Genomic DNA, 15,561 nt, shown 5'->3' with positions numbered 1-15,561 from the left:
TCACTTGGCAGGTTTCCCTATCAGTTATTACAAAATGGAGTTTAACTAAAGTCTTTGATCTGTCAAGTCAAAACAGAATGAGTAAAACACAATTTCTCTAGTGTATAAGGAAGTGAGAAAGTTTGCTTCTTTGGGCTTTCACAAACATTTTAATTGTTTTAAAGGCTGTCTTTGACTTTTAAAAATGATCATTACAATAGATTTTCTTGAATTATAGATCACAGTAGCTTTACAAACTGTAAGATGAATGTATAAACATAATTTCAGATGCTCTTGGACACACATCTGAAGTTATAGCATATGTGATAAATATTTCTCATTTGTTTACTCTTTTGGACAATGAAGAATACTCAATTTATCTTACACTGAAAATTTAGCCTTTGATAACCCTGGCTGGAATATCACAGTGGGGAATTTTCAGTTTTTTTATCAGGCTTGCAGTCCAATTAAAGATATCTTGTGGACACTTTGTTTTCATTCTGTCATTATTATCAGTGGGCTGTTACATAGGCAGTTTCTCTGCATGACAAATTACTCTTGCAAAACCATCTTTACAGTGAAACAAATGTGAAAGACACCTTCCCCAATGCAAGGAAAATCCTCTGGACCCATAACAAAGGCAAAGCCAAAGTTTTTCAGGGCATCTTTAAAAGCAGATAGCAACAATCCTAGATCTCTTTCTTTTAAGATCATTTTCCTTTTTCCTCATTTTGTAGTCACTGTCCTATTGTCTTCTAGTCTGAAACAATCCCCCCCTTTTTTTTTTTTGAAGATCAAGGTTTTCATGGGCACGGAACTATTTGGCATGAACCCTAAAGAAAGTGGAATGTTGGGTCTGTCCTCCAGTAGTTTCTTCCTCTTTCATCAGCATTCAGCCAGATGGTTGACAACTGTAAGAGAAAACAGCTCTTTGGTCAGTTGGTCAGTTGGGTTCTTCTGATCATGTATCTGAAAGCTGCCATCCAGGGCTGCTTCTCTGGGGCTGGATGTTCTCAGACACGTCTCATTGTGTCCTGCAGGAGCCACGGGTAATCTGTAGCCATAGGCATCCTCCCAGTCCTGCAATTCCTTGCCCGTGTTCTCACTCTCGACGCCTGGGTAGCAAGCTGCCAGGGCTGCTCCCGGGGGTCCCAACGCTTAGCAAGGTCACATTGCCCACTGGCACCGCTGCCTCCTCCATCGGCCCTTGCTCCTGGAGCTGTGGCAGGGCCCCATTGCGGGAGGGACTCAGGGATGGCTCCAAGTTCCTGCCACCTACCTCCAGCTTGGAAGGCATCACAAGCACCTGCAGGCCATTGTACTCTTGCTCAGAGTCCAGCAGCTCCACCCTTGCCGACCTTGTAAAAGCTCTGAGGTTCTTGCTTCTTCATGTCTTCTGTGTCCCTGTGTTGACGTCAGCCCATCTGGTGTACTCGTATCTTCTTTATGGAGTAGGTTTTATTGGAAAAAAAAATTTTTTGTTTTAATCTGGGATGCAGGGTATCACTTGGTATGTTGCTTTGGCTTCAGTTCTAGGTGAGCCCAGGAGTGTAGTCTCTGGGTAATTTCTTTTGTCTAAGTCAGTGTCAGCTGTGTCTATAAGTGACGCAGTGGTCTCGTCTTCTGCAGTTCATAGGGATAGAAGTGTGACTTTGAGATGAATAAGGGTTTCTTTGGGTGTGTATCTTTGGTCCACAGAAGTCAGTGTCCGTCTCCCTGGTGAATGTGGTAACCAGGGCCTTGTTCTTGGTGCTGAGGGAGACAGAGGTGGCTGCCCCTTGTCCTACTGGCAAGCCTGAGTGATGCTGCAGCTTGTGGCACCAATTTCTGTGGCTCTAGGACTGCGTGATATGGATGGACTCTTCCTCAGGTCCTGCTAGGAGAATCTAACTGGTGCTGTGTCTTATAACACCAACAGCCCTAGTCCCAGGGCTAGGGGAGGTGAACTGAACCCTGTTCCAGTCCTACAGAGTGACTACAAGGTATACAAATTACACTGTGGAGGGCATGAGTCCAGAGAGGTGGAATGTCCACCAGGTGGATTCCAGTGGCACTAAGAAGTTTAGAATGAATTGTCATAGCCCTGATGTTGCAGGGTGTAATGGGGTCATTACCCAGGTCTCCCAGGATGGGAGCAGAGTTTTTTTGTTGGCTGCCTCTGATATTAGCCCAAGAATCTATCCCCCTGGCTCATATAGAGTGTGTGAACATAGCTCTGGGGCTAATGCCCCACAACTCCCACAGTTGCAGGATGCAGAGGATCTACCCTTTGGCCCACATGTTGCCCTGACTCTTTGAGGCTTGGCTTTTTGCTGCCAAGTATGGCACTCTGGGCAGGTGGGGAGGGGAGGAAAGGAAAGCAATGTGTCTTCGTGTCTTCCCTGCTTCAGCTTGGCAGTTGTTCAGGCCCCAGTCAGCTCTCCGGGCTGAAGTAAAAGTCAGTGGATGACTGTGGAATTCCCTCTCAACTAAAGCTGCAAGCAGTGGGGCTTGGGGCATTCTTTCCTACCTGGAGGTGGTAAGGTGGCTGTTCACAGTGTGCCGCTTGGCTGCACCACATGGCTGGTTGCTGTGGTGTCCAGTCTTCTCTCTCCTTGTCCCATGCAGTCCTCATTGTTTTTTTGTTTTTTTGTTTGTTTGTTTTTTCTCATTTCACCAAAATTTTCTGTCAGAGCCCTGGAAATATAGTCCTTTCTTTGTTTTTTTTTTCATATGCCGAGGAGCTTAAGTTGGTGTGGCTGTACCTGTATTCAGCCATCTTGAATTCAGCGATTTCTGAATTGTGGCCTAGCGGGTTAAGCCACCGCCTATGAGGCTGGAATCCCATATAGGCACCAGTTTGTGTCCCAGCCGCTCTACTTCCAATCCATCTCCTTGCTAATGTGCCTGGGAAAGCAGAAGATGGTCCACATGCTTGGGTCCCTGCCACCCACATGGGAGATCCAGAGAAAGGCTCCTGCCTGGCTCCTGGTTTTGGCCTGGGCCAGTCCTGGCCATTGCGGCCATCTGGTGAGTGAACAAGCAGATGGAAAATCTCACTTCCTCCCTGTCTCTGTCTCTAACTCTGCCTTCAAATAAATAAATAAATCTTTAAAAAAAATGAGGATTAATGCTTAAAAGCACCAGTTGTAATAGATTCTGTCTTCAGCCTTGTGCAGTTCCCTTAGCTAATCCGTCCCTTTCCATGGGTCTAGCTGCTGCTTCTGGGTACGAGATTACAAACTCCTTTCATGTTCTGATCTTTTTCCCACACTTCATTCCATCAGTTCTAGCTATTTTCATTAGTACATCCATCTGATACTGTCAGAAAACAGTCTTCATTATTAAAATAAGACCCAACCTCTCCATAGGTTTAGTAAAGAACTATAGAAGCAGAATCTTGAAGTAAAGAGGATGACAGACTAACATTAGTAGGCTTCTCTTTCAATTTCACTTTCCCTGTCTAGGTTATTCTTTTTTCTTGCCAAAGCTATACCCTACCTGACTCTTACGATGCTCAACGTACATACTATAATCATCAAAAGGATGGATTTAAATATTTGTACTGTCACTTATTATCAGTAGAATTTGGGAGCAAGTTTTATCAATTCTCTAAGCCTGTTTTTGTATTTGTGAGATAGGAACTGAAACAATAATGATAACTAGCATTTTGATTGTGGAGATTAAATAACACATTTTAAATATTTAGTATAAGACCTGGTGATTAGAAAGTGAACAACTAATGTTGGCCATTATTTGTAACAAAAGCTAGGAGGAAATTTCCTTCCTCTGTTAGTCTAATTGCAATTTTAATTTTCCAAAAGAAATTAATTAATAATAAAGTAGATTAGTTAGAGATAATTATATGAGAGGGATAAAAACAGCCAACTTGAATTTCGAATCCTAGAATACTTTACTTATATTGAATTCCTCTTTCCTGAGAAGGTGATTTAGTCAGATCTTGAGAATATCAGAAAGAGTTCCATGGCCTTGCCTAAAAAGGAAAATGCACTCCTCACATTCCCTTCTAGTCAGGGCCATCATGATCCTCATCTCAGTGAGGGTAGAACAGAAATGCATACACAGAGTCAAAAAACCATTAGGTCATTTACTTTCATTAACTGAAATACTTAGAACTGTGTATCCCAGACTAAGCCCCTGTGTCTCTTCCCTCCCTCAGTGTGCCTGTGAAGTAGGATTGCCATTATTCTCCACTTTGCCAACCTTGAAATCTCTACACCATTCTTGACTCTGCTCTTAATTTGTTCTGCCATGTTATTTATTTACTCTGCACCTTCATTGTTACCACTCAAATTTGGTCCTAGTTGCCAAACTATTCTACAGTGGGTATTATATTACCACTTCAAAACAAGTCAGTCTCATATTCTAAAATTTTTAACCTGCTAAAAATTTTAGAATGTTTATGTTGACTGTTAAATTATTGCTATGCTAGCTTTAGTTTAACCTAGCATTTCATACTTTTAATTATCTGATCTCAATCTCTTTGGTTCAGTCTTCTCTCTGTCCTCCTATAAAAATTTCAGGTTGTAGTCAAATCCCATACTTTCTTGTCACATCACTGTTCAATGGACTGTTGTCTTTTCCTGAAAACTCACCACTAACTTTTTTCAAAATTTTATTTCTTTTTTGAATGGGGGAGAAACAGATCTTTGGAGGGCCAGGCCAAAGCCAGGAGCTTCTTCCAGATCGCCCATACAGGTTGCAGGGACCCAAGCAATTTGGCTAACTTCTGCTGCTTTTCCCAAGCCATTAGCAGGTAGCTGGATCAGAAGTGGAGAAGCTGGGACACAAACTTGCACCCATATGGAATGCCAGGTTATAAGCGGCGTCTTTACTCCCTATGCCACAGTGCTAGCCCCTCACCACTCTTTACCTACCAAATCTGTTTCCCCAGGACAGCTTAACTACCACTCTTTCCTGTTCCCCTCAACTAACTATGACCCCTCATCTGAATCTTCATAACAGTGCCTGTACTCCTTTGTGGCACTTATATCTGATTACCATTGGTATATCATTACTGAGCTCTTCTCTCTGTTTGGATAGGAAGAGCATATTTTTAATCCTGTGTTAGCAGAGTATTTGATTTATAAATTCATTTTTAGCAGAGGATGTTCAACAAATTTTTCTTGAATAAGTTACTGAAATTACTACCTTTTTTACTACAAGTGATCATGGAAAAATTATAATTGATAGAAAAGCTATGAAATTAATAATACTATCAAGTTTGATCTCTTTTCCTAGGATTTCTGTGAATTAGAAATGCTTAAAAGTTGAGTTCCCATTTATAATAGATTTTTTCAAAATTACTGTGAAATGAACTAGTTATTGTTTGTATTTTGAAAAGACCTACCTTATTTCGTTGCTTTGTGTAAAATAACTAGCTTTTCTATTGTATATGCAGAAATATAGTGAACTTGAAGAATATCTGAATTCTGCAGATAACTTTCAAGATGAGAAGTTTGAATTGTAATACATATCCTTCCGAGAAGACAATAATTTACTGTAAATGTGAAGATCATGAATCCTGTTTCTCTGAATCATGTGACATATTTGTATATTTTCTGTGTATCTTCATGACAAAACATCCTGTATCATTGAAATTCTCATTCTAATAATGCTTTTATCTGATTTATAAATAGAAAAATAAGTTTAATAATTTTCAAGTACATAAATGTATTTTAAAGTTGTAGAACAATGTCTTTATAATATATCACTATCAAGTGAATGACCTATTCATGTTCCGTCAGTTTAGTTATAACTGTATTGTATTTTAAAATAGTCTTAAAATTTTTTAAATTTAGACAAACATCTATCTGTATGTATTGCTGAAGCCCTGCTCAGGTCTGTTTGTTGTCTTTTTGCACAGTTGGGTATCTTTACCGTTACACTACTATCATCTAATGAATGGGCCATGAAGGAAGCTTCAACATGGCATTCATTCAGTCCCCTTGCCTCAGAATCACATTATAGCTTATCTGTTTCAAGAAAAGAGGTTTTTTTCTTCCTTTTCTTAAGTTTTACTGACAAACATATTTTAGGTCTTTAAGAATCTTTTGGCCTTACATTCCAGAATAATTTTTTTTTTTTTGGACAGGCAGAGTTAGTGAGAGAGAGACAGAGAGAAAGGTCTTCCTTTTTCTGTTGGTTCACCCCCAAAGTAGCTGCTGTGACCGGCGCATTGCACCGATCCGAAGCCAGGAGCCAGGAGCTTCCTCCTGGTGTCCCATACGGATGCAGGGCCAAGCACTTGGGCCATCCTCCACTGCCTTCCTGGGCCACAGCAGAGAGCTGGACTGGAAGAGGAGCAACCTAGACAGAATCTGTCGCCCCAACCTGGACTAGAACCTGGTGTGCTCACACCGCAGGTGGAGGATTAGCCTAGTGAGCCGCGGTGCCGGCCACAGAATAATTTCATGATATGTGTTTTTATGCTTTATAAAATTTTTTTCCTGTCCAACTGGAGAAAAAAGATTAAAATATTTTATATATTTTTTATCCATAACTTCTCTGGTATAAGTATATCTATAAATTAGGGTAAGCGATCTCAGAGAATTTCAGTGAAAAGCACTTTAAAAGCATATATTTTGTTATCTGCATTACTTTACACATTTGAATTTTCTTATTTAATAAAGTAAAATAGTTGCAATGTTTCTGTTCAGTATCTTTATTTCTAAAAAGTGGTATTTCAGTAGATTCTGCTCTATAATGACACTTTAGATACTTTTTTTCTTAATGGAATTGTTAGATGAACTTGGTTTCATTTAGTGTGTGATTCATGGCATGGACCTCAGTAAATATGTATACATTAGCAGCCACATTTTATTGAGTGTTTACACAGACATTAGTTAACATTTTCATCTACTTCTCAGCTTTTTGGCTAAGTCAAATGTAGTTAATATTTTCTCCCATTCATTTCCTAAAATTATGATTATTGTAAACAAAGTAGTTAGAAAAGACAAAGTGGTAAGGATGCTGATGAGAGCTTGCCTTTTTCAAAAGTGAAACGGGGTGTAGTGGCACAGTGCATTAAGCTGCTGCTTTGGAAAACCCACATCCTATATCGGAGTGCCTGGTTCTAGTCCCAGCTACTCCTCATTTCTGATCCAGATTCCTGCTAATGTGCCTGGGAGGCAGCAGATGGCCCAGTTATTTGGGCTCCTACTACCTATGTGGGAGACCTGGATGGAGTTTTTAGCTCTTGGTCTGGCTGGTATGGGCATTGAGGAGTGAACCAGCAGATAAAAGATTTCTGTCTATCCATTTCTTTCTGTCAGTCTACCTTTCAAATAAATAAATCTTTTAAAAGCATGAAATAGGAATTTCATATTCTTTTTCATATTTCTCTAGCACAAATCCTTAATTCCATGAAATAAAAATAAAGCCACAATTGAAAAGTATAGATGAAAGAATAGTGTCTGATAGAAAAAAAAGTGATAGAGGTGGAAAGTGAAAAATCCTGGTTAATTTGTAAAAAGGTAGGCTGCAGACTGTGATCTCTGAAGTGTGTCTGATGACCCTGGAAGCATCAAACTTGACACTACAGACAAGGGTAAGATAACTCAAGAGTGAAAGTGTTGAAACTGGAGAGCATTAAAAATTTAATTTTAGTAACACAATTAGTAAAATTAAGGCACTAATAGTTACAAAGACTTAATGATGTTAGCTGACCCATGACCTAGGTTGATATGACATCTCGTTGATTGGAATCACTTTGTAAGAACTTGATCACAAGAGGCTTATAGGTAGTTTTTCTTATGTCTAGTCATTGCTACCATGCTTGCTGCTTCAGTAGGTATTTGGAGAGCACAAGAGGCCTTAAAGTATCTGGTGATACCAAAAGCATGGCAAAGTGATTGTTAAGAAGTCAGAATTAGCATAGCTTAGGAGACCAAAGAGCAAGTTCATACAAGAAAAGGAAAATTTTGAAAAAAAATAGGATTAACCTTTATAAGTAAAATGACGAACTATTAGTATCATCAATTCATTTGTAACACTGAAAAGTTGGTAAGCTTATAAATCTCACCTGTTCACATAACTTTTAGATCTGGATATTTTATCACTATAATGTTAGGTGCTTTAGTCTGTTAGGTAGCTGTGGATAGTAGAGGTAGATAAGACAGAAATTGACAAGTAAAAGGGAAATGATGCTTAAAAGAATTGGATGAGTGCTATGGTGCAAGTGGGTTAAGCTGCTATCACCTGTAATGTCTGCATTGCATATCAGCATCTGTTGGAGCCCTGGCTGCTCCACTTCAGATCCAGCTCCCTGCTAATGTGAATGGGAAAGAAGTGGAAGATGGCTCAAGTGCTTGGGTCCCTGCTACCCATGTGGGAAACCTGGATGAAGTTCCAGGCTCTTGGCTTCAGCCTGCCCTACCCCCTGCTGACATGGAGTGAACCAGCAAATGGAAGATCTGTCTCTAACTGCCTTTCAAATAAATGAATAAATCTTAAAAATCATAGGAATATACAGAAATTTTAGGCTTATGAAAGAGAACAAGACCATAAGACAAAAAAGGGGAAAGAAGTGTTTAAAGGCAATTGGATGTCCCATGTCCATGTCTCCTCTCCTACTTATATTCAGATGAGTTGTTTTATCCACCTCTCAACATTCCTTGGGGGTGACAAGTACTATAGGACTTTTTTAGACTCCGGAGTATTGATTGAGAGAGTTGCAGCCTTGGAGCTGCTCTGCTTTGGGGGCAGTCTGGCCTCCCTAAACTACTTTCACAGTTGATAATTGAGGCAGCAGCCCAGTGGTTAAGAGAGGGTAGGTTTGAAGTCATTTGAGTTTGAATTTTGATCTGTTAATTCTGAGTTCCATAAACTGGAGCAAGTGGTTTCCTCATTTTTAAATGGGTTTAATAATACCTGATATTTTAGGATTAAGAAGGTTACGCAGAGTGCCATACCTGAAGCAGTGACTTTTAGATAAATAGTAACTGCTGTGAATTGAAAAGGATGTTGCGGATGCTGATGTCAACTTTAAACAGCTGCATAAAGTCCAATGAACACTCCCAAGAACTGTCCTATAGCTCTGGAATATTATGTGAAAATGAACTACTTGCCACATTTTTAGGATATGTCCGTGTTGGCATAAAAATCAAAAAGTTTATTTCATTTAGGAATACTGATTTCACCAAGGACTCATTAATCAAAACCCATGGTACTTACAGAGTGAACATTAAGTTTTAATTTCTTCTTTTATCAGACTTTATTGTGGAATGTAAACACAAGCAGTTGTGGAAAGAAGATATTTAATGAACACAACTGTTAGCACATTGCGATAGTTCAAATTTTGCACGTATAGCAAGGAGATGTCTCTCTCTTCATGTGAGTAGTTACAACTTCAGAGCATATTGCAATGAAAAGTTACAAAGATACATTCCAACAGAGTCCACTTGTCCCCATTTCCCATCTAACATTCCAGAGGTGGTGAAAATAAAATGGACCAAAGTAGGCCAACCGATAGAGAACTGAAACTGTGTGCCTTGATTTTGCCCATTCATTTCCATCTGCACCCCAGTTTGAAGTGGGACCATCTTACTGCAATGCTAGAGTTGGTTTAAATTAATGGGGCTCTGTGGCATGGGACCTCAAATCCAAATGACTTCAAAGTTAGGATACTCAGAATATTTTTGGTTCTAGCTAGTCTAATACCATGCTCACCTGAATGTACTCTCCCTAACTAACAAGGACAAGTAGAATCCACTGTAAGTCTTGGTGTTTTAAAGATGGGAGAGGGCCAGATAATGATCTATGCAAGAGATCTGTGCGCTTTGTGTTATGAAACTGCTTGAACTGAACAGCTGAATGATAATATTCCTCATACCTTTATTTTGGCTTGTCACAGTCAACTTGCCTTTTCAAATAAAAACCTTTTTTTTTAAAGATTTTTTTATTTGAAAGGCAGAGTTACAGAGAGGTAGAGACAGAGAGAGAGGTCTTCCATCTGCTGGTTCACTCCCCAGATGGCCACAATGCCCAGAGCATGGCGAATATGAAGCCAGGAACCAGAAGCAGCTTATGGGCTTCCCACACAGGTGCAGGGGCCCAAGGACTTGGGCCATCTTCTGCTTTTCCCAGGCCATAGCAGAGAGCTGGATCAGAAGTGGAGCAGGCAGGACTTGAACTGGCACTGCCCACAGGGGATGTCGGCACAGCAGCAGTGGCTTTACCTGCTATGCCACAGCGCTGGCCCCAGAAAAATCTATTTTTTGTTTTTTCCTCCCTAGAACTGGTATTGCCGATTTCATCATCCTCAAAAGTTATTCATCCCTACTGATTTGCTTGTGATCACCCAGATGGGCTTCTGCAGAGACACGACCAAGGGCAGGCCGGTCCACCCCACACCTGCCCGCCCTTTAGGAAACAACAGTGTGGTTGCCCCTCCTCTCCGCGTGTCCCCCTCCCCCAAGGAAGCGCACAGCCAGGTCTTCCTTATTATATGAAATGAGCGCTTCCTCAGTGCTCTGCCAGCTCTCGCTAGGGTGCTCGGTGGTGTCATTCTCAGCATATTGAAAAATGAAAATGATATCCTCAGGGGGGCGTCACGTAGGTCTGAAAGGGAAAACACATTCCCTGAATGGGAATTCCTTAGACATTGAGGGCTGGCGAAGTAGTTGCGTGGAGGCTGGGGAATTTCCCCCGTGCCCCCACTCCTCCTTCCCCGAGCGTGAGGCGGAGCAGAGCGCCAGCCGCGCGAGTCGCAGGCTCCGGGATTTACCTCTTCAGCCACTGGGAGGCCCTCTGCGCTCCCCTTTCCCCGGTGCCGGGCGGCGATCGCTCCCTGGCGCAGTGGCACCCGCCTTCCACCAGGGAGCCTCGAGCGAGCGCTCCCGCCCTCCCCCCGCCCCCCGCCCCCCCATCTGCAGCTTGCTGGCTCGCTCTCTCTCCCTCTCTGTCTCACTCTCTCTCTTTCTCTCCCTCTCCTATCGGAGCACAATGAAAGCCTGTGTATCGCCGTGACTCCGGGCGGGAGCCAGTGTCAGCAAAGCGGCTAACAACAGACGAGAAAGAGAAAGGAATATACAAGCTACTTTTTTTGTGTTGTTTTTTTTTTTTTTTTCCACCTCTAAAGCGAAGCAATACAAGAGATAGAACCACATTGCTTATTGCGAGTCCAGACCCTCAGATCCACTGGCCGGGGATGGAATGTACAAAAGTGGACAGAAAAGTGGCTGGACATGACTCGGTGCAATTTGCTGGAAGTTTGTAAGTTGGACCATCGTTTGTAAATTACTCTCGGAAGAGTTTGTCTCTCTTGATACTGTGTTAGAATAGAGCTGGGGGTGAGGAATAGAAACCTAAGTGGGAAAGGAAAAAAAAATGTGTTGGAGGATCTCACTCAGTGGCTTGCCACTTCAGATTGCTTTGCTTTAAGGCTGGGAAACCTTAGAGGGAATGAGGATTTTACCGGTGATTGGATTAGCTGGAGAAAAACCATGGTCCAAAAGTCCAATTACTGACATTGTTAACAATTGAAAAGCTGTCTCCCGCTTTGGGGAGAAGACACCATCCTCCAGGACCCCCAAAGAGGAGCGTGCACCGGAGCAGAGGGAAAGGGAGAAAAACTAAAGCCCAAAAGACAAGGCTCGCTTGATTTGTTTGCACATTTTGAACCCTCAGAAGCCTTCTGAAACAGCACTGTTTTGTTCTGGTTTTTATTTTTTTCTTCACCCTAAGAAAAAGAAGAGGCTGCCAGTTACACAGAGTAGGGTAGAAACGTGTTTCTCTATGGAAACATCCCCATAAAGCATTCTCAGAAACAATTAGGGGAGGGGGGAACCAGCTCACCCTCTATTAATACCTCGCTCTGTTCCTTTCGCTGTCGGCTTCTGTCTCTGCCTTGACCATCCCTGAGTTCTTGCTCGAACCCCCAAATCGTGTGTTTACAAAGTACCTGGTGGCGCTTGTCAGCTCCGTCGGGGGAGGGGGGCAAAAAAAAAAAAAAAAATCCAACTCTTTCCAACTTCTCCAGAACTGTCAGCCGCAATTAGAGTAAGTTGATCGGGGCTGGTTTCCAACTTACCCTCCCCAGCTGGTTTCTGTTCTTTCTCCCTCCCCTCTTTTGACTAACTCCCTTCCCCCACATCTTCGCCACTGCTCCCCCCCACCCCAACCCCTGAAGACCTCTATTCATGTGGCCCTGAACACTGAGCTCACACTGACAAAATCAGATTTGCCTGCCATAGTCAGCGGTAGCCCCTTTCCTCCTCACCATCCCAAGCCTTGTGTACAGTAAGATGGGGGACACAGCGCCCCCGCAGGCCCCCGCAGGAGGGCTAGGGGGGGCCTCTGGGGCGGGGCTCCTTGGAGGGGGCTCAGTCACCCCGAGAGTGCACAGTGCTATCGTGGAGCGCCTCCGGGCTCGGATCGCCGTCTGCCGCCAGCACCACTTGAGCTGCGAAGGACGCTATGAGCGTGGTAGGGCTGAGAGTTCGGATCGCGAGAGGGAGAGCACCTTGCAGCTCCTGAGCCTCGTCCAGCACGGCCAAGGGGCAAGGAAGGCTGGCAAGCACTCCAAGGCCACGACCACCGCTGCCACCACTGCGGCCGCTGCGCCGCCCTCCGCCGCCCCACCTACAGCCTCCCAAGCAGCAGCCACAGCAGCCCCGCCACCCCCACCAGACTACCACCATCACCACCAACAGCACCTGCTGAACAGTAGCACCAGTGGTGGCGGTGGTGGGATAAACGGAGAGCAGCAGCCGCCAGCCTCGGCCTCGGGGGACCAGAGGAACTCGGCCCTGATTGCGGTAAGGCACCTGGTTTTCTCATGATTCTGGTCTGTGGTCGCGTGGCCTTTGGCGAAGGTAGAGGTCGCCTTGGCCCGATGTAAAATGGACAGCGTTGACAAAGGCCAAGGCGTCACCTGACTGCTTCAGGAGCCATTGGGTGTGTTGTTTGTGTGGTTTAAACTCTTACTCATCAAGTTCCGTTGGTGCTCATTCATGGGTTTTCCTCTACTTGTAGGGTGTTCCTTAACTGATTAAAAAAAAAATTCTGAGTTTTCCAAAGGCAAAATGGCGTCCACAACTTGTTAAAACAAACAAAAAGCAAAACAAGAGGCTACAGCAGGCCAGATCCAATTGAATGCGGGAGACCCCGCTGTCCGGAGGATCCTCCAGCCTCAGCCAGTTAGCTCTGATGAGGCCCCAGAAGCGTCTATCAGCCCAGCTGAACTTTGCTAAGGCCCTTTCCTTCTTGCCCAGTTTTCCTGCTCCCTTTGAAGTGGTCCCTTCTTGGGTTAAGAGACCCTGAACAACTCTGGAACAAACTCCGCAAGTATCCCCTATTTAAAAATAGAAGTTGGAGAAAATGTCCCAAAGATAGAGGAAGGAGGGGATGTTTCTTTGGAGGCCGACTCCCTGATTGCCTGTCAATTTCTCCTCGCCCTCACCCCCACCTAGCTTCCTTCACAGGCACCCCAATCAAGTCCTGCCTAGAGGGGCAGGCACCCAGGGTGGTGTACACAGATCGCATCCCAAGCAGTACGTTGTCTTCAGCCCCTCCTGGGACAGCTGTGATGTGGTTGCTCCCTGCAGGTTCTTCGTCAGAGGAGAACTTCATCCTCCCGGAGGGAATATGCCTGGAACAAGCGATTCTTGGTGCCAGTCCTGGGCAGGTGCCTACCTGCTGTGTGCTGACTTCCCTCAGAGCTGCCGGGCCAGTGGTATCTGGGAGGAGGTGGAAGCCCTGTAGGCTTCCTCCCTTCCTGAGTTCGCTTGGTCTCCTGAGGTTGTGTCCGCTCACAGCACAGCTCCAGTCTACTTGAGCCAGGCCCTCTGATAGTCAGCAACAGGAAGTGGCCATGCAAGCTCAGAAGTACTCAGAAAAAGTCCAAAGGAGAGGATGGTGCCATGTGAAACTCCTCCTTCCGGGGGGAACTTGAAAATGAGCTCTGGGGAGTTAGCATCCTGCAGCCAGACCCATGGGAAGCTCCTTCCTGGCTCCCCCTTCTCTTTGGCCTAGGTCCACGTTCTGGGAAGTTCCGGGGGCCAGGAGTTCTCTTCTCCACACACCCCCCACATCCTCTCACACACATTTTGCTTGGGCTGCCTAAAACTGCCACTCCCTGACACCAGTTCCAGATGACGACTAACCACTCACACTTAAACTGCCCAATGCTCCCTGCTTTACCCCTTGAATACAATTAGCCTGTGGGGTTCCATTAGAGCTTGAAGGCCTAATTTCCTTTCTCTGCCACCTGCTCCATCCCCACTTCTCCCTGGAATTCCCTAGCAGAGCAGTGGGAGTTTGGTTTGTGAAAGAGAGATGCTAGGGTGATGGAGGGGAGGAGAGAATTGCTCTGATGGAGAGAAGAATGAGGTTTGTATGTATGTGTGTGTCACCGGCATCAGCAGCCAAAAGGATCTAAATGCCTCGATTGTCCCCAGTAGATTTATAATCTGTCTGCAAGTCTCCCAATAATACGGCTTTGTGCGCTTCACAGTCTCCTGGTAAGTGTTTCTGGGGATGATACTGAAAGCCAGGCACCCAGCCCAACCCTGATTAGAGAAGGCTGATCTCTGCCCTGGGTGCCAGGACTGCAGGGGCCACGAAAGGGCCTCCTCGCGGGCTTTCCCCATCGCCGTGGCATCCCAGCCTCTGCAAGGAAGGTGGCGGGGTTGCCTACGCTTTTTGCCTTTGTCGAACTTGGGAGTAAGATGAGGCTGCGGCTTTTTCTTGGGCGTTTTGGGAATGCAAAATGAAACCAACTTCAGTGGTTCCTGTGACTCCACAATAGCAATATCCATGCTGGGAGGGAAACGAGGGAGCAGCGCCTGGCCTTTCCCTGCTGAAGCCTGCCCGCTGCCGAAGCCGAGGTGGCTGCCGGGCCGCCCCTGTTCTCAGAGGGAATCTGCTTGCTCTCTCCCAGCCACTAACCAGCCAGCTCCTGAAATACTCCTGTGGAGGCGCTGCCTCTCCGAGTGGGGTGATGATGCAAGGAGGATGGATAAGGACAGGTTATGCCTGATGGTTGCTTTCCACTGAAATCGTGTGGTGTTTGCAAGGGTTGATCCACTACCCCACTTTTGGCTGATGGAAATTCCCTCTCCATGCTGGCTTCTAAATTTGGAGCCTTGTTACTCAGCATGGTACTCAAAGACCGTACTGCAAGGGCTGAATTAACCTGATAACATTGTGTGCAAAGGGAGGGATGGGCATTAGCCAGTGATTCACCAAGCCCTTACACCCGCAGGTCCTCCTGCAGGTCCCCTTCACTCGGGCTTCTCTTATTTTCCTAGATACTATTAATTGAAAAGGGCCTTGGCTCAGAATGAGTGTCAGAATTCTTCCTTCATTTTATTGCTACCATGTCCATCACCAGATTTATGTGGTCTGGGTGTGTTGGATGTATCGCTCTAATAGTTAATTCGTATGCTATAAGTGGCCATAAATGTCCTTTGGAGAAAGGGAGAGAATATTGATCATCTAAAATTAAATATGTGCTGTGTCCTCTGCTGGAAGCTCCCTGTCCTACATGCCTGCTAATGTGGTGCCTTGTAGAGAATGGGTAATATTTGCTGAGTGAGGGTGAAAGGACAACTTCTGTTTGATGGGATAGTGTTGCCTTTG

The 15,561-nt window shown here is 44.6% G+C and overlaps 2 protein-coding genes across 5 annotated transcripts in view; both read left to right on the top strand.

Annotated features, from left to right (window-relative positions):
- The window catches only part of CCDC82 (coiled-coil domain containing 82), a 51,390-nt gene extending 44,765 nt beyond the window's left edge, over positions 1–6,625 (top strand). For all 4 annotated transcript variants that reach the window (XR_011390282.2, XR_016233971.1, XM_051820387.3 and 1 more), the window contains one exon: positions 5,381–6,625. Coding sequence is in view for 2 of the 4 variants with exons in the window: in XM_051820387.3 (XP_051676347.3) it covers positions 5,381–5,449 (69 nt within the window). In the remaining 2 variants the exon portion in view is untranslated. The remainder of the gene's footprint in view (positions 1–5,380) is intronic.
- A 4,220-nt stretch (positions 6,626–10,845) lies between these two features.
- Positions 10,846–15,561, top strand: part of MAML2 (mastermind like transcriptional coactivator 2) — a 379,493-nt gene continuing 374,777 nt past the window's right edge. Inside the window, exon 1 of the mRNA XM_002708435.6 lies at positions 10,846–12,737. Coding sequence (XP_002708481.2) covers positions 12,225–12,737 — 513 coding nt within the window. The 5' untranslated portion in view covers positions 10,846–12,224. The remainder of the gene's footprint in view (positions 12,738–15,561) is intronic.

This window comes from Oryctolagus cuniculus, chromosome 1 (assembly GCF_051225735.1).
Source record: "Oryctolagus cuniculus isolate XC-2025 breed Fujian yellow rabbit chromosome 1, ASM5122573v1, whole genome shotgun sequence".
Lineage (NCBI taxonomy): Eukaryota > Metazoa > Chordata > Mammalia > Lagomorpha > Leporidae > Oryctolagus > Oryctolagus cuniculus.
Note: the sequence above shows the minus strand (reverse complement) of the source record. Positions and strands in the feature narration are given on the sequence as shown.